The sequence below is a fragment of the Anopheles bellator genome, chromosome X (assembly GCF_943735745.2).
Source record: "Anopheles bellator chromosome X, idAnoBellAS_SP24_06.2, whole genome shotgun sequence".
Taxonomy (NCBI): Eukaryota; Metazoa; Arthropoda; class Insecta; order Diptera; family Culicidae; genus Anopheles; species Anopheles bellator.
Window position 1 is genome coordinate 5,447,240 of NC_071287.1, and position 18,286 is coordinate 5,465,525.

Consider the following 18,286-nt stretch of genomic DNA (forward strand, 5'->3'; position numbering starts at 1 on the left):
GAAAATCACGTTTTGTTCTATAATTCAAAAAATATTAATAATAAAAAAAAACAAAGTGCTGCTCGCCATTCACTCTGTGCCCATCGGTGTGCGCGCGTTGAACCCGAGCAAGGCGCCCTCGGTCGCCAGGACGCAAGAGAGAGTTTCTGTGTTTCCACCACCTGGACGCGTCAGCTGTGCGTCAGCAGGTGTGTGTGCATGTAAGGCGGGCTGTTTTCCAGAAGCACCGTTCGTTCGCTCCGGGGGTCCGGGCGTCTCCATCTGACACGTGGCGTGTCCGGTGCTCAAATGTTGCACACGGCTACTACTCGGGAGAAGCAAAGCAAAGGTACGCCTTGCTGGTAAGACCGAGGGCCACGTGGAGAAGGAGAGGAGCCGAGTAGTGGCCCCCGTCTCAAGAGCTTGGACACCGGGGTGTCGTGTCGCGGACCTGAGCGCCAGAGAGGGGTCGTCCTCCGGCGCTCAGGTCGATAAACATCGATGGAAGCAAAAACAACGATAATAGTAACCGTAGCCAAAGCTGGCCAAACGCGCGCTCCATCAGGCGTTGGCCGGCGAACGGTACATCTCGAGTGTCTCTCCTTTTCGGCCAACCTTTCCACGAAATAGAGCCAACGGGTTGGGGTTGCCGTCTCAGCTACGCTACGTCGGCTCTTGAGAACAAAAAGTGGGTGGAAACTCCTGGAAAACAGCTCGGGCGAGCGTACGCGGTGTCGCTTTGGTTCAACGCCGTACCGACGGGCAGCCTACGTGTGGCAGCCTACCGGGGTCTCTGGTTCAAACTTATGCTTTGGCCCATCTCCCTCTCCGATTTCCGATGTTCCTTCGCTGCGATGCTCCCGCGCGCTCCAGTGGTCATTTCCGTGTCCTGCTCCTCCTGCTCGACCCAGCTTCTACTATCGCCCCGTCGTCGCCCCGTGGGCTTGTGTGCGTTTGTCTTGATAGAACTCTTGGTGTTTACCTCGCTCCTCGATTCGCTTCGTTCCGGTTTGTTTTTTTTTCCTGTGCGTCCTGTGGTCCTGACTATTTTACTTGAAACATTTCCGCCGTGTCCCTGTCGCTGTTGGAACGCTTTCCGTTGCGTCCCCTGCAATGACTTTCGTTGCCTGTCGGGTGCCAAGTTTGTCTAAAAGTGTTGTACTTCTTGGCCAGTACGCCAAGTTAATCTACATCCTGATTCCAAGCAGTAGTAGCAGTAGTAGTAGCAGTAGTAGTCTTAGTGGTAGTAGTGGTAGTAGTTCTAAACAGAGACAGAGTGGTTTCCGAGTGGTAGCTCTTCCTATTTCGTACCTTCCACCTCCATTCCATTTGTTGTGTCTAGCTCTAGAACGCTGGCCAGGGTTAGTAGTAAACGTGTTAATGCCGGTTGCCCGACTTCCTGGCTCCTGGCTATCTCCCGCACCTTGGCTTGGCGTGCCGGCGTGTGAGTGCAGTTCATTTCGTGTAGTGTCGTTTGGTAGGTGCCAGTAGAAAAAAAATATCCATACTAATAAAAGATCAAAAAAAAAAACCAATCCATCAAACAATCCCCCGGCCGGGGCAAAGGCCCGGTTCGAGCCCCGAATTGCCCATCCTAAGCACACAGCACCTATTCACATGCACTCACTCAGGCACGGAGCGAAGTCTTGGTCGTAGTCGTGCGTCGTGTGCGCCTTTTGCTGCCGAAAGTACTATTCGTCGGTTCTATGTGCAACTCGTCTATCTGGCTGCTCGCTAAACTTACTCTGCCGACGGCGGCTTCTCGGTTCGAACGTGTTCGTGCCGTGCCGTGGCCGTGGCCGTGGGTCGGCAAGAAGCTGCTGCGCTGTGGCGGGGCTTGGCCGGTGCCGACTGCTCCCCACAAAACTGTGTTTACTGTGTTCAACCCAACTCCACACATACACTCGCACACACACACACACACTCGCACACTTTCGTTCAGGAAGTTTTAAAATTATGGCAAAAATATACAGAGCAACGGAGAACACTGTGATCGTAATTCATAAATTACCGCATTCATAATGTTCCTAGTATTACTAATAATAATAATAATAATAATAATAATAATAATAATAATAGCAATAATAATAATAATAATGTTAATAATAGCAATAATAGTATTAATAATAAAAATAATAGTTATAATACGGATAGCAGCATAATAATGTTATTACTCATAGCGGAATTAATAATAGCTAATCGATTCAGAAGTGACAGGTGCGACCAGTGACAGGTGCGCCCTGTCACTTCCGAGGTCGCCTGTGGCAGAGCAGGTGGACGGGCACGGGGCAGAGTGTAAGGGTGGCTGAGTAGGCTGAGAGAGGCCCCAGGAGTGATAAAAAACAGCAGCCCTACTTGTTAGAGAATCGCCCATGGGACTTGCTCCTAGATCTTGGTTAGTTCGGATGGTTCATGGTGTTGGTGGGGCTGGGGGAGCGTCACGAGACGCCGCCAGATGTTCAAGCGATCCAAGCAGCAGTCCCAGCCCACCAGTACACGGAAGGCACCCAGCCAGCCAGCCAGCCAGCCAGCCAGCCAGGTGGGGACTTGGCGGTGCGGTGGGGGTCCAGGACTAGCTGATTCCGGGGACCGGTCAAACATCGGGCGATCGGGAGGCCCCCCGCATCTTCTGTTCCACTGTCCCTGCCGCTGTCGATGGCAATGGTGAGTCCAACGCGGATATGTCCGGAGAAGGCGTGGAGTACTCGTGCGGGTACGTGCGTAGGGCAAGGTAAGGGCAATCTGATTGCCCTTTCGGTAACCACATTGGAACACGCGTCCCGTCCCTAGAACCTGCCAGAGAGGCCCCTCCGGACGGTCCAGACACACTGCGGGGCCTCGACGGGTCCGTTCGTGTTCCCCAATCCAGTAGTGGACTCCAGACTCCAGATGGACTCCAAGAGTTCCAGGAGACCGAGGAACCCAAACCAGGGGAACGGCCAGGAAAAGCGGAACTAGTACGACTACTACTACTACTACTACTACTACTACTACTACTACTATTACTACTACTACTAGTACGAAAACACAAGGTGGTTGAATGGATTGAAACAAAAACCAGAAGACATACACACAAACATACGAACACACACATACAAAAACGTTAAACACAGGGACACAGGGACACGCGCTCTATCTGTAGCTGCTACAGGCTGCGGGCTGCAGGTGTTGAGTTACTGCCAGGAGTTACTGCCTTGAGGAGAGTTAGAAGCCTTGACGTGGGGGGGGGGGACGTTAGCTCTTGTTAGCGTAGAGGCGCTTCGCGCTGTGTGCTTACCGCTGCTGCCGCTGTCGCTCCCCCACTCCTCCATCACCAGCCGTGTTCCAAGTTCGCAAGCTCCACTCCTCTCACTCGCCACCACCATCACCACTACCATCACCATCACCACCACTCTTCGGTTCAGTCTTCGCCACACTCTAACTGCCGTCGGATCACCGTCCTCGTTGCTGTACTGTTGTTGCCCCTCCCACTGTCCCGCCTTCCCGCACTGCTGCTCCTACTGCTGCTGCTCCTACTGCTGCTGCTGCTGTGGTGTTGCGTAACTCTAACCTATCGCCCCGCTGCTCCTGCTGCGGCGACGACGGCTGGGGTTGCGGCTGACTGGCTTCATCCCAATCCGGCCGCCCCTGGCCGCCCCGCCCCTCATCGCCCGGTGCACCCGCTCATCTCTTCCGGGCCGCCGCCACCGCGATCATCTGCTTCAGCATCGGCTCCGGGCTGCAGGCCTTCGGTTCGCACTGCATCTGTCCATCGCCGCCACACCTGCGGGTGTGTGGAGAGAAGCGATGCGGCGGTTAGTAGGTACAGGTGGAGACCCCCCCGCCCCCCCCGCCCCCCCTACCCATTAACTTACGTGCAGCGCATGCAGGGCCCGGAGGCGGACGCGACCGGTTCACCGACTCCGTACGCCTTCCCAGCGATCTGACAGCCCCGCTTCTGGACCGGTCCGGCCCCAGTGCCTCCGGCACCGCCGGCCCCACCACCCCCCGCCCCCTTGTAGGCATGGGCGAGGAAGTGGGGCGGCAGCGTCGTGGTGGTGGTGGTGGTGCTGGTCGTCACGTTCAGGACGGTCGCCATCGAGACGGGACACTCGTAGCGCGGGCAGCAGAACCCGGCGATCGGTTCCTCGTTGCAGCCGGTGATGGGCGGCGGGCAGGACTGCTGCAGGCAGATGATGTCACTGCGGAAGCAGAAGCAAAAGTCGCACGGATCGTCCCGCGGGATCTGCTGCGCCGAAACGTACAGCTTGCCGCCGTACCGGCAGGTGCCGGGACCGAAGGCGGCCGGGTCCTCCTCCTCGCCGTAGTCATCCTCGTACGAGGAGGGCGGGTAGTGGGGTGGCATGTGGCCGTACCCGGTGTCGTAGTGCTGACCGGGCGCCCCGTACGACGGGCCGACCGTTTCCTGCTCCTGAGCCGATCCTCCCACCGAGGGTTGCTCCTCGTGTTCCGGGAGACTGGGCGGTGCCAGGGTCGAGCTGGAGTCGGGTGTCGGCAACTTCTGCTGCACGTCAGCGTCCTCCGCTGCGTCCTCCTCTGCGTCATCGTCCGCCTCGGGGGTGGTGCTGGATGAAGGCTGCACTGGAGACTCCTCCTTCGGGTGGCTGACGGTCGTCGTCGTTGTCGTTGGTGGCGGTGCGACAGTGGTCATCGGTTCTACGTCATCAAGATGATGGGGAGCGACCGGGACGGCTGGGGCAGGGGATGAACTCGTCGGGCTGACCGTAGTCGTCGTAGCTCCATCGTCACCATCGTCACCTTCCAGCGCCACGGCCGTCGTGCTGGGGGTTTCCGGTTCGCCTCCAAGTCTCGTCGCTGTAGTCGTGGCGTCGGCCGAGTCAGCGTCCGAGGTGTCGATCTCCGCTGGCGTAGGCGGGGCGTGGGTCACATGGGCAGGGGCCGAGGGTTCCGAGGTTTCCAAGGACTCCGAGGGCAACACCGTCGTAGTGGCTGCGGCGCCGCCACTCTCCACGTCCACCGGCTCCATCTCTGATGACGTCACCAGGTCCGGGGTTTCTGGCTGGGTGACGCTAACGACCGCTGGTTCCACTTCCACGCCGCTCTTCGCTGGTGTCGCGCTCGTGGACGCCTCCTCTCCCTCCTGCTCCTGGTCCTCCTCAGACGAGGAGTCACCGAGCGGGTCCGTTTGCGGGACATGCTCCACCAACTCGCCCTCGTCTTCGCTGTCTTCGTCCTGGCCGTGGTGCTGGTCCACTGCTGCGGCGGGGGTCGTCGGTGGCGACACCCGATCTTCCTGCTGCCCGCCGTCCTCGTGTCCCCCAGTCAACTCGGCCTCTTCGCTCTGGTCCGGCTTCTCCAACTTCTTCGGCGGGCTGGTGCCAGCATTCTCGGGACCGTCCGTTACCGGGGCGTGCAGCTCCTCCGTGTCGTCCGGCACTACCGTCGTCGTTGCATCTTCCGTCGGGCCTGCTTTGGTCGGGACTTCCAGGTCCGAGTCCAGATCTTGGTCCGCGGCCTCCGTGCTCGTTGGCACCGGTGCCGGTGCCGGTTCCTCGTCCTCTTTCACCCGCTCGACGATGCCTTCGGCGCCAGCATCCAGCTCCGGCTCTGCAGAGGACGTCGCAGGTGTCGGCGTCACACTGCTCGTCGTCGCCCTTTCAGCCTCCTCCTCCTGGTCGTCGTGCTCGGGCTGCTCTTCAGCTCCCTTCTCCGGTCTGGTCGCTTCCTCCTCATCCTGGTCTGGCTGGGGTGCGCTGGTAGTTGGCAGCTGGTGGTGAGGTTCCAGTTCTTCGCTCACATCCGACGACGGCGACGGTGTGCTGTGCTGCGGGGCTTCCTGTTCCGGTTCGGCACCGGGTTGTTCCTCCTCCGACAGACCGTCGTCCTCGAGTGCCGGTCGCGGTGTGGTACCCGGTTGCTCCTCCTCATCCTCATGGTGCACGGCTGTTGTTGTGGACGGTTCCTGGTCCTTGGTCTCGATCTCCGGGGTCTGCTTCGTCACAAAGTCCCGGTCCGGTTCCTCGTCATCGTCCGGACTGGCGTCGTGAGCTGGCGTTGTTGGTCCCATGTCCTCGTCCGTAGCGAGCGGTGACAGCGTACTGACAGCTGTCAGTGGTCCGTGTGGTTTCTCCGTCTCCGTTTCATCTGGGCGAGCCGCCGAGGTCTGTGCGTGCTCTTCTGGGACCGAGTCCGTTGCCGTCGTTGTGGGTTGCTCCGCCTCCGGTCGCTGCCCACCGTCGTCGTCCTCGTCGTCCACCTTGTCCGCTACTACGTCCGGTGTCAGCGTCGGTTTCGGGGCAGGGCTGACCTCCTCCGGTAGTTCCTGAGCGGCATCGTCCTGTTTCTGCACGAGAACCGTGGCTGGCGTTGTTGGCAGCTCGTCCACTCCACTGCTCGGTGTTGCGTCTCGCTCCTGATCGTCACCCTCCTCCGGCTCAGCGTCTTTGACGGTCGAGGTACCAGTGGTTCCTGTGCTGCCTGTGGTGCCTGTGGTGGTGGTCTCCGTATCTTCCGACGCCACAACATCGGGCCTCACGGTGGTAGTTGGGCTCGGTGATACGTGCTGCTGCTGCTGCTCGTCGGCTTCCTCCTGTTCCGTCTCCTCGATCTCGTCGTACACCGCCGGCGGGGCCTCCACGTCCACCGGTTTGTCTACGGGTTTCGCCGTCGGATGGACGACCTTCTGTGGTACGTCCGAGTCGATCTCGTTGCTGGACACGTCATCGTCCTCGGCTTCAGCCACCGGTCGCACCGTCGTCTGCCGCTCGGTCGAGGAGGCGGTAGTAGTGGCCAGCTCGTCCCGGTGCTTGATCTGGTCGTCCGATTCGAGTGGGACCGGCTCCCGCGGTACCTCGGCCGGTACCTCGGGCTTCGACGCACCGAAGACGTCCTCGTCTTCGTCGTCGTCGTCGACCGGGAAGTGGATGGTGTCGTCATGCTCCGCGACGACCGAGTTGAACGCGTTGATCAGGTTGTCCTCGTCCGATTCGGACACTGGCTGCTGCTCCTGGTCCTCCTGCTTGTCGACCGGCACGATCGGCCGCACGATCGGCTTGGCGTCCTTGTCACCCTCGTCATCCACACGGAACACGATGGAGTCGTCGTGGCTGACGACCGTCGTCGAGTCGGTCCGCTCCGTCACCTGCTCGTCCACCGGGCTCGTTGTCGGTGACTGGCCTGCCTGGCCTGGGGTCGTCGTGGGGGTCGCGGCACTGTCAACTGCGAGTTGCTCCTCCTTCGATGGTGCCGCTGGCCCCTCAGTTACCGGGCCGTCGTCCTGGTCGGTCGTTGCATCCGTGGAGACCATCACCAGCTCGGTCGGCGTGTGAATCGGCTCGGACTCCCCAGCTGTCGGTTCCGGAGTCGAGGTCTGCACCTGCTGCTCCTGATCCGTGACTCCAATCTCCGTCACCCTGGCCGTCGTTTCCGGTACACGTTCCAGATCTTCAGCTCCAACTCCAGCAGTGGTTGGCTCTTCCACGTCCGTGTCCTTGCCGGCGCTGGAGACAGGTGTGGCAGGTGCCTCTGGCTCCTCCATCGTAGCAGTCGTAGTCGGGACGTGGGGGAGTTCCTGCACCGCACCCGACACCGTAGTCTGGTGCTCCTCGACCCGCTCGACCGCGTGAGTCGTAGTTGGGATCATGTCTGGGGACGTAGGAGTCGTGCTCTGATTTTGGTCCACTGGCTCGAAGGGCGCCGTCGTCGTTGGGTTCGGCACCTCCTGGACCTGGACCGTGGTCGGCGTCAGGTCACTGTGCGGTTGCTCCGGTTGCTCCTCTTCCTCCTCTTCCTCCTCTCCCTCACGTTCGACCACCAGTAGTGTCGTCGGGACGATCTCCAGCGGTCGGGCGGTCGTGCTCGGGTGATCCTCCGGTTCTTCCAGCTCGGTGGGACGATCGGTCGCAGCCGGCACCGGGTCGCGCTGCACGGGGGCGATACGATCGACCGGTGTTGGCCTTGGCGACTCGCTGGCTTCCGTCTGGGTGACCGGATCCTGTCCGAGCGGTGTGACCGTCGTGCTGGGCTGGGCCACTTCTTCATCCTCTTCCTCGTCGGCAGCGACCTTCAGCGGCTTCACGGTGCTCACCGCAGCCACCTCCTCCTCCAGCAGCTCCTCCTGCTCCTGCTCCTCCTCCGGGGCCAACGGTTTCCGCTCGGTCGTGCTGGGGTGCTCATCGTCCGCAACTTCCACTGTCTCCACTGGGGCCGCCGTCGAGGCCTCCTCCGTCTGGACCCGATCAGGTACTTGTGGTTCCGGGACGGCCGTGGCTACTACTTCCTCCTCTTCGGCTTCGTCTTCATCAGCCGTCGTCGTCGGGGTCGGCGTCTGGGTCGTGGGAGCTTCCTTCGCTGTTGTGGACGTGGCAGTGGTCGTGGTCGGGACCGGCTGAACAGTGCCCGGTGCCGGGCTGGCCGTGCTAAGCACGATCTCGTCATCGTACTGGGCCGTCGTTGGGCGGTTTCCGGCGAAGAAGTTGATCTGCATCGGATCGTACACCGGTGGCTCCGGGTGTACCGGCTTCAGGGCATCCTCGTCGACGTCCCAGTCGGCCGAATCGCTCTCGGGCTCCTCTCCCGTACCGCTGTCGTCATCCGCCTCTTCATCCGTGTCCCGGGTTCCGGAGGTTTCCGTGGAGGCACTCGCCGAAACCGTCGACGTCGACTCGTCGCTGTCACTGGCCGCGCTCGTCGACACCTCGGTTGACTCCAGCTCACGTGGTGGGCTCGTGCTGGAGCTAGTGGCCAGGGACTGCGGACAGCTGTACGCGGGGCAACACTCGTCCGATGGCACCGACTTGGGCGTGCAGTCCGGGCTGGGTGGGCCTTCACATTGGATCATCTCGCACTGGACGATGCTGTTGGTGCAGCGGCACGTCGCCTGACACTTGCCACTGGCCGGCACCGCCTCCCCGTTCGCGTACGTCGTCCCGTCGAGCAGACAGTGGCCCTCGCCGGGGATCGCCTCCGGGAATTGGGCCGCGTCTGGCGCCACTTCATCGTGCTCCTGTGCTTCATCCAGCTCCGGTACGTGGTGTTGCTGCTCGTCGCCGACCTGATCCTGGTCCAGCGGGTCCAGCGGGATCACGGTGTTCATTTCGACCGGCTCGTCCAGGTCGATGTGAGGACCGGGGGCTCCATCGTCCGCCTTCCGGTCACCGAACTCCGGTGTCCGGGTGGTCGTGGTGGTGGTCATCTCCGGTACAGCCACTGTCGAGGAGCCCAGCACGTGGGAATCGAACTCGAGCGGTACCCCCGTCACGATCTCGTCCGACGGTAGCTCTGGGGCGGGGGTCTCGGGCTGGCTCGGGTCGGAAACCGGGGCCGGCAGCTCCGTGGCGACCGTGGCCGGTGGCAGCTCCACGAAGTCCTGTTCGACCGAGGGCTCCTCCGGCTCCTGTGGCTCCTCCGGCTCCTGCTGCTGGTCGTCGGCCTTATGCATCGCCTCCTTGCGGCCTTCCGTACTCGACTCGGCCACCGGCTGCTCATCCTCATGCTCCACGTTCTTCACCGTGGTCACCTCCGCCTTCGTGTCGTGCTGGAGGTCATCGATTTCGTTCTCCGTCTCATCGAACGCCACCGGAACGTGCGGGCGAACCGTCGTCTCAGTCGTCTCGCCCTCTTCCTCGTGCACGTCGTCAGCGGCCACCGTGGTAGCTTTCGGTTCCGCTCCCTGAGTGGAGTGTTCCGGTTCCGATTCTAGCTTCTGGTCCTGATCCAGCTCTTCACCTGGGGGAGCAGCGGTTGTGGCAGGCTGCGCTTGGTCCAACTCTTCTTCGGTCAGCTCTTCACTCTCGGGCTCTTCGTCGTGGTCGACGGCATCGTGGTGGGTTTGTGGTGTGGTGAGCTCCGTCTCCTCGTCCGTCTGCTCGGCTGCCAGCAGCGTGGTGCCGCCGGAAGTCACCGGAAGATCCGTGCCGTGCTCTGGTGTCGTGGGCTGTGCCATGGCTACCGACGGCTCGGTGTGGCCAGCCGCCTCGTGACCAGCCACATGATCCTGTTCCGCTCCCGGCTCGCCATCTCGGTCGGTATCAGGGACTGTCGGTTCCGCTCCATCCTCGCCCAGTCGCTCGTCCAGTGCGCCCGTCGCCGGTGGTACTGGCGTTGTCAGATGGTCCACCGGTTTACCGACCAGCTCGGATTCTTCCTCCGATTCCTCGCTCGACTCACCACCAGCTGTGGTGTCGTGAGCGGGAACGTGCTGCTGCTGCTGCTCGTCTTGATCCACCTCCGGTTCCTCCGCCAGGTCGTCTACCGATGGGATCTTCACCGTGGTTCGCTCTTTCTCTTCGGAGTCGTCCGCTGTGGGAGCTGCTGACGTGCCTTGGCTCAGGTCACCAGCATCGCACACGTACTTCTCCGGGCAGCACTGGCCAGGGGCTGGTGGCACCGCGGTACAGTTCTTGTTCTCGTTCTCCAGTGGCGTGCCACACTCCTGGACCGCGCACACGATCTTGCCGCGCATGCAGTAGCAGTGTTCGCACGGTTGGTCCGTCATGATGAGCGCACCCTCGGCGTACGTCTCACCGTTGTGGGCACAATCGCTCGAGTCGTCGGTCGGTGACAGTGTAGTCGTCAGGATGAAGCCAGGCGTCGGGCGTACCGTTGTGGTCGTGCCCTCATCGTCGTCGTCCAGCAGCATGGGAGCCGTGTCCTTGTCGCGATCTGTGGAGAATCCCCGGTGGTCAGTGTCGAGGTCAGTCACTCCTGCAGACTCCCTGCTACTTACCGCAGTCGTAGCGTACGGGGCAGCAGACACCCTTGTTGTAGATCGGCTCGCACCCATCGATGTGGAGCGTGCACTCCTGCATCACGCACGTCGTCATGTTGCGAATACAGTAGCACAGCTCGCACGGCTTCTGCGGGTTCGACGGGACCTACGGGGGGGGGCATGGCAGTAGTACGCGATCAAGGTATCGGATAAAAGAACCTGGGGAACCTGGGCTCTCTTACCTGGGCACCCTCCGGGTAGTAGCGTCCGTGGATGGAGCAGCCGTACTGGTCGAGTGGCCCGACCTGGGTCGTCCCGGCCGCACCGAGCGCCGTCGACGGGCTGGCCGTGGTCTGGTGCTGCACCAGCTGCACCTCCACCTCCGGGCACGTGATCACCGGGCAGCACTGGTCCTCGCGCTTCTCCACCGTGCAGTCCTGCCCGATCGCCTTGGTGAACGGGCAGACGCGCAGGTAGCACATCAGCATGCGGTCGTGGCAGGTACAGTTCAGGCACGGCTCGTTCGTCATGATCCGGTCACCCTCGCCGTAGTGGTTGTAGTTGTAGTAGCATCCCGTCGACTCACCGTACGTTTCCAGCTCGGTCTGATCACTCTCGTACATTGGGGCTGCCGGATCGGGACGGGAAGTAGAAGAATCCATGAGCGTGAGTAGGTCGTCAGGAGAAGAATGCTGGGAACGGAGTGACCAAACAAAGCAAGGTCTGTCCCGCCGTCGGCCCCGGCCAACCGAATGGCCTCTTCTTGGCCTGCCAACCATCAGATCAGATCTGCCCTAAACACAAAAACTGCCCAACTTTCTCACCAACTTCTGCCGACAAGGTTAGAGAGGCCGCACCCGAGATTGACGGCCAGCGCAAGGCTCGCTTCCTGCTCTCGGTGTGGTAGTGTTTCCGTGCCCAGTCTCAAGACCCCCTCAACTGCTGCAAAAAAATACGGCTACCACAGCTCGTGTGTCCCCAGAACCCCTGCTAGAACTAATCGCCAATCAATCTTGGGAACGCACCGTCCTCGTCGTCGTCGTCGTCGTCATCGTAATCTCTCTCTCCTCGGGCATTGATTTAACGGTGCTCTCGAGCTAATTTGAGCAGCAAACCCCCCCGGGGCCTCCGGGATTCCAACATCCCCGGACCGTATTCCCCTAAACCGCCCTACAAGTGCCTACAGAGAAGATTCTATCGGGATGATTAACTCCGTAGCGGCTCCGAAGCGGTCAAACCGTCCGCACATCTGCCATGCCGGGGGAGCTGCAAGACCGACCAGAGAGAGAGAGAGAGCGAGAGCGAGCGATACAGAAGAACGTGACGGCTCGGCAAACGGAGGGACACAGGTGTGTCGCATCCCCAGGGTCGCTCGCCGGATGCGTGACAGGTCCAGCGCAGCAGTACCACTGGCTCCGATGAGCAATCGCTACGCAGGGCACAACGATTAAGTGACGATGCGTTCGAGGCGCGTGTGTTGTCCAATCAAAGCGGTTCCTATCTTCGGCCAATATCTTCGCCAACCCCTGCAGGCTTCGGACACCCTCCCGAGGGGGAACACACTCTCTCTCTTGCCCAGGGGGTTGAGATGAAGATACCCTTTAATTGACTCTGGGATTTGTGGCTTTCCGCTGGGCCCCGAAAAGTTCCCGAAAGAGGGACACATGTCATTGCGGCGATTGCCGGGCCGGGCATCTGTCGGTGGTGTCTCGGTCGGTCCCTCCACCTTTCGTTCCCGGGTGTGTGTCTGCCACGTGCGTGTGACCGAAGAATCGGGATCGTAGTCCCTCTCGCTCTCCAATCCAGACCAACACACCAGTTTCGCTCGTGCGGCGGCGGTCCCCTTGCTGGCAGGTGTCATCCGACACCAGCAGCACCAGCAGTCGTATAAATAATCGCAACGCATTTTCGCATCATATCACGGGGTCTGCCTGAGTCTTCCGAGTCCCGAGAGAGAGAGAGAGTGTGGGCCGAACTCTGTCGAGGTACCGTTACCTACCTCCGGTGGCAGCCGGTACTATCAGGAGTACGGCCAGCGCCAGAACAAGATTCGTCATCATTTTGTGTGCCGTCGGTTGGTTGAGCCCGAACCGGCTCGAGCTCCTTATTATCATCTCGGACGCCGCCCTGTCCTGGTTGTGGCTGCTTGATACGATCGACTGGACTGCTGCTGTTGGAAGAGAGAGAGAGAGAGAGAGAGGGTGAACACCCAGATGATTAGAATGGTTGTGGACAACACACAGCATACACGAAGTAGGGGGACTTTAGGACGTGGACTCCAGTAGTTGGGAGTTGGGCGATGTCGGAATCGGCGTCTGTCGGAAAGGAGTACTCTAGGTTGCGTGGGGAGTAGGGGGCCCTCCTAATACATCGAGCAGCCACCAGCCTGCGTACGTCCGGAATGGATTACGTTAATTGCGCTAATTGTGGGGACGTTTCGTGAGTGAAAGAGAGAGAGACCGAGAGACTTCCCAGAACTTCCCATACGCAACACCGCCATGGTAGACGCGATGGTTGCACGATTAAGATTATTTCCGGGTTGCCGTTTCCGGGGGTCTCCCCTGGGCTCCCCTTGCCTCGTAGAACACCTCGCTCACACAACTTCCATAGCATTGGTTCTTGGGGGAAGGCTTCTCTCAACTGGAGCCAGTGGATGACGCCATTGATCTGCGCTCTGAGGGGAATCTCGCCATTCCCACCTGCCACACTTGCGCCCGCTGGCCCCCCCTCCCCCGTGGCAGATGGAGCAGGAAGAAGAAGCAACAGGAATGGAGCGAAAACGGTGGTGGCGGCAGATGTTGTGAGTCTGGCCAGTTGGACGTGGCCATTGGTCGGCGGACCTCGGAGCAGAAGAAGCGGGAGAAGCAGCAAATCGGGGTAATCATCACCTCGCGCGCTGGCCAGCAGGATGTGGGGTGTTGGGTGGATGAGGTGGGACTAGGGAGGGGGACTAGCTGCTAGCTCCGATTCACTTTGCCGTGTTCACAGTGCCGTTAGCTCTGTTGGCCGGCGGCCTAACGTTGGTCTCTCGTCTTCTTCTTCCTCTTCCTCTTCTTCGTCTTCTTCGGGAACATCACGGCTCGTCAGCTTGGAGCATTCAACTTGGAACACTTTGGACTAAGGGGGAGCCCCCCCGCTCGCTACCACCGAGGTTCCAGTTCAGTAGAGCGCATACGTCATCGGGTGAGGTCTCACGCGCGCGCGCCTCGGTTCTGAACTCGTCGCTTCGCCCGAAAGGTGTCCCGGGGAAGGTCCCGAAGGTGGCCCCCTTTGAAGGCTGCCCCCACTGGACTCTGTGGGGACTGTGGACTGGACTGGGCTGTGTATAGTCCGGCAACGGTAATTAAATACTCAAATTTAACGGCACTTTCGCAGCACTTTACGCTGCGTAAGGGAACCACGCCATGTGAGTGCAAGCGGAGAGAGAGGGAGAGAGCGAGAGGGGGGCAGAGCGAAATCTGCCTGGGGCTCCCGCTTGGGCCCTACACACTCCCATCCTACGGGCTACTTGCGCCAGATTACGCTTGGGACTCGGGTTCGGACTTGGGTTCGGATCCAGAGCCTCACGTCTCATGGTCTCGGTCCACGGCTGGCTGGTGGTGAGAGTGGTGTGGCTCCACACCATTGCCAATTGGGGTTTTGGGTGGGGGGTAGTACAAAGACCCCGAGCCCGGTTGGGCTGTGGCGGTTAACATTTCAGTTCCCCATCACCCAGGGGTCGAAGTCCTTCCGAAGGCACCGTATTTCGAATGCCTGGAACTGGTGATCTGAGCGATGGGCAAAAACGCCGCCGGTCGACAGAACGCGTGCGTCACACAGAGGAGTACACCGAATCGGCTACCCAGGCAGGTCTCCTAGCCTTCCGTAGGCTAGGGGTTTCCGGGGTATTCCTAGCTCTCCGTCGATCCGCCTGAATGGACGTATAGAGAGGAAAAAAAAACGGATGGCGATCGGATGTAAATCTCGTTAAGTGCGGTGCCTTCTTTTTTTGTGCCCGGTAATCTGTTTCGTGCCTCGCCATAGATGCGGGACGGCACACACCTGAAGCGAATGTTTTCCTGCTTTTTGGTGGTCCTCACCACAGACAGCAGCAGCATTGGGATGATATTTGGGACGAAGATCTGAAGGAAGTACCCCACCGAAGTCGAAGTCGAAACGTCGTCGGTTTTCGCCCATCCATCCAGGTCTGCCATTTGGCTGGCTGGCCGTGATGATGACCGGAGTGACCGTAATAAATTGCACCGGTATTAACGGTAGTCCCAGGCCAAGTCCATTCGCCCGGCCTCCCCCCACCGCCAGGTAAATTCCAATCGATTATCCCCACAACACCCCAACACTCGTTTCCCGGTTCGGTGTGTTGCTTCACCCGCTCGTTCGTAGCCCGTTTCGCCGAGGAAGACCTGGCCGTCCCCGCTTACCATTACAGATCAATGACAGTTTGCGGTTAATTTGTGCATCCGCGCAACAGTCGCGGCGCGCGTCCCACATGTGGGAATTGCCCTTTTTTCGACCGATCAGAGAGTACGAACTAATTACGCGACGGCCACGGCGGCGGTCTCTGGGCTCTCGGTGGTGTGTGGATATAATCGATACGACCCTGTTCGCGGCGGAGGCGCAGCGGTTTTCCTACCCATCGCAGCATCTTAGCATCTTCTTGCCTTGCTAATGATGGTGGCTGCCTGCAGGTGCTGCTGGTGGCTGTTGGCGTGTCGTGTGAACGAATGGCAACGGAAACCCGCTGGCTTCAGGTTCCTGCTTCGCACGCCACACGCCAGAGGTTCATCAAGTATTCTCTCCATAAGGTCAACCCTGGTGCCGAATGGTCACTAGGCCACCGCTCGGCCAGACTTGCAGCTCATACCTCATATCTGGACCCAAGCTGCTCCACTTTTGGGGCTCGGCCGCACCATTTGACTCGCTTAGTCTAACACTCTGCCCCTGTGTGCTGGGGACCGAACCAGGGCCGAAACAAAGCAAAGCCAAAACGTCAACGGAACAGCAACAAAAACAAAAAAAACGGTCCCAAACAGCCAGAGCTAGAGCCGGCGGGGCCTTGCCGATGAGGCACGTACACCGGCTTGGGCCGAGGAGCCCGCCACGGAAGCGAGAACACAAAACAAAACCTACTCGGTTGGCAGCAGCCACTGGAGCCACTCCAAAAACCCGATGGTGTGTGTGCCTTGCCAATCCGAGGCACGGCTCCGAGCGATCGAAAATAAACATCGATCGCAGCAGCGTCCAAGTGTACGTCACAAAGGCAACTTGGGTAAACCCCATACGGATGGCTGGCTCTCTGTGAGAAGCGCTTGAAACGCCGCGTGCGAAGGTCGATGGCGGGCGAATCCGTGCCTCATCGCAAAATCGGAAAACTGAAGCACCTGCAGCGAACTCGAGTGACACGACGGTGGTAGCGAGTGCGATTAATAAATGCGCGCACACCCACAGGACGAGCCTGCGGAGGATGGTACTTGTGCCCGAGGACGGCCGTACCGCAACCCAAAAGGGGCCCCCCTATTATGAAACTCGACCACTCGACTTCTCGATCTCGATCGTCGAATGTCGAACTCGAGTCGAGCCGGGATTACGGGTTTCGATTCGAGAGTGCTCCGGAGTGCTTAATGTGCTCAAATGGGCCGAAAAATTTAAATGTGAAAACTTGTCAAACTCTTTCAGATGGGCGTGCGGATTAGCACTAAAATCTGGTTGCGCGTTATACAAGGGTAGTAAAAATTTTGTCTCCTCTAAATATACAAATGCGCCCTGTTAGGTACATATTTTATGGTATTATTGAATAAATTATGAAATGAAACATTTGTTAGGAATATAATTATCCACACAATATTGTTACATATATTATATACCTAAATTTGGGGGTCTTCTATCTTATATACATTCTGTCAAAAAAGTACCGAAAATTTGTGATTTAAAAAAATGCTTTTTTTGATTTTCGATTTTTTCTGTTGCGTAATGCTGCTACATATGTCTCTCACTTATGTTGAAAATTTCGACTATATTTAAAGCTCAGTTAATTTTTTATAGCTTTTTTGCGTGAAAGAGTTTTGGCTCATCGGCGATTTCTGCCTTTTCCTTAATAAATTGACCACGAAGCGGTAATTTGAATTTTAAAAACAAGAAAAAGCCAGACAGGGGGCCAGATTTGGTCAATACGGTGGCTTTGGCATCATTAGTTTGTAGTTTTTGGCCAACAATTCGCACACAAGCAACGATCTTAAGCTTCGTATGCATGTGGTCTGTTCAAACAATTTCATGACTTTTGGGTTTCATTTTTGGATTTCGATTCCTTGCCATCCACTTTTTTGGAAGAGAAAAAAATCGCCGATGGGCCAAGACACGAGCACAGTGAAACAGCTGTAAAAGATTAAGTGATAATTTAAAATGGCCGAATGACCTTTTCACCATCAGTCACTGACATGTGTAGCAATCTAACGTCAAAAAATAATCGAAAATCGAATAAAGCATATTTTATTTAAATCACAAATTTCCGGATACTTATATTGTCACAATGTACTTCTCCAGAGAGTGACAATGAGGAGTACATGGAACAGCAGTTAGAGAATGTCAAGTTGTCAGACAGCAGTGAATCTGAGTTTGAAGATTATTACGAAATAAAAAATACTAGTATGTCTTTTGCAATGTATACGCATTTTATCTTTAGTCTACTTTAGAATATTTATAGAATATTTAGAATAATACATTATTATCATTGGGTATTTGTTGGATATCACATAACTGAAAAATGTATAATAAAAAACTTTTTTTCCAATTTTTTCTCTTAAAATATGGGTACGCGTTATACACGGAAAAATACGGCATCACAAAATATTGCGATGTAAATTTGAAAAATAGAATTTTTCATCACCAAAATATAAAGACGGAAGCCGGAATGTCGAATTCGAGCATCCGTCCGAGAGTCCTAATCTTGTGAGCATTTGATCGGTGGACAAAAAAAATCGAAAACTCTCGAAACGGAAGCGCGAACGGGTGCGCCGATAGCAAAATGAACCCAACTGACCGTTCGAGTTGTCGACTCGAGTTTCATAACATCACGCCCTCATTTTGCTCTCTTTCTAGCCGGTTGCAGTGTATAAAGTTTGTTTGGTCTACAAGCTGCGAAATCGCAGGATGTCGCAGGGGGGGATATCAACCGGCATCGAAAGACCCGAATCTTCAGTCTGGGTTGTAATTGGGTTTCTAGAACGTGGCCGGTGCATCACCGACCATCTGCCATCCGCCAGCAAGAAGGTGCGTTGAGATTCACCTAAGGACCTAGATTCACCTGAGGAGGACCTAACACATCGTTCAAAAAGTCGTATTGATGGCGCTAATAATGCCATTTGTAGCCCAAGGTTCCGAAGTACCAACCTTCAGATAAGATGTGTCAAAAACACCAAGCAAGTATTGAAAACCGTTGGAGGCGACCGAAAAAAGTAAAGTGGGCGAGCTAAGCTAAAATGGTGAACATATCAACTGGTAGTGCATCTACTATTTTGCACCAGAAAATGGCTATGAAAAAGGTTTTTTTCCAAATGGGTGCCGATGATAAAACGATGACAAAGATCAAAAGAGGCTCATTTTGAGTCAAAAGACAAATCGTTCTACTAAAACTGGCATTGAAAA

General features: G+C 57.6%; 1 protein-coding gene across 1 annotated transcript; it reads right to left on the reverse strand.

Moving 5' to 3' along the window:
* Positions 1–3,642: 3,642 nt before the first annotated feature.
* On the reverse strand, positions 3,643–12,762 carry LOC131213366 (mucin-2). The gene is made up of 6 exons (XM_058207396.1): positions 12,648–12,762; positions 10,891–11,276; positions 10,667–10,814; positions 5,794–10,602; positions 3,834–5,727; positions 3,643–3,742 (listed from the first exon to the last, which is right to left on the reverse strand). Exons 1-6 carry the CDS (start codon positions 12,760–12,762, stop codon positions 3,643–3,645), a joined length of 7,452 nt encoding a protein of 2,483 aa, XP_058063379.1.
* Between the last annotated feature and the right edge of the window lie 5,524 nt (positions 12,763–18,286).

Coding starts and splice junctions, on each gene's coding strand:
- LOC131213366 (XM_058207396.1), bottom strand. CDS start 12,762: ATGATAATAAGGAGCTCGAGCCGGTTCGGGCTCAACCAACCGACGGCA. Junction 10,815..10,890: donor ACTACCCGGAGGGTGCCCAG/GTAAGAGAGCCC, acceptor CCCCCCCCGTAG/GTCCCGTCGAACCCGCAGAA. Junction 5,728..5,793: donor GTCGGAGGAGGAACAACCCG/GTGCCGAACCGG, acceptor ATGTGAGCGAAG/AACTGGAACCTCACCACCAG.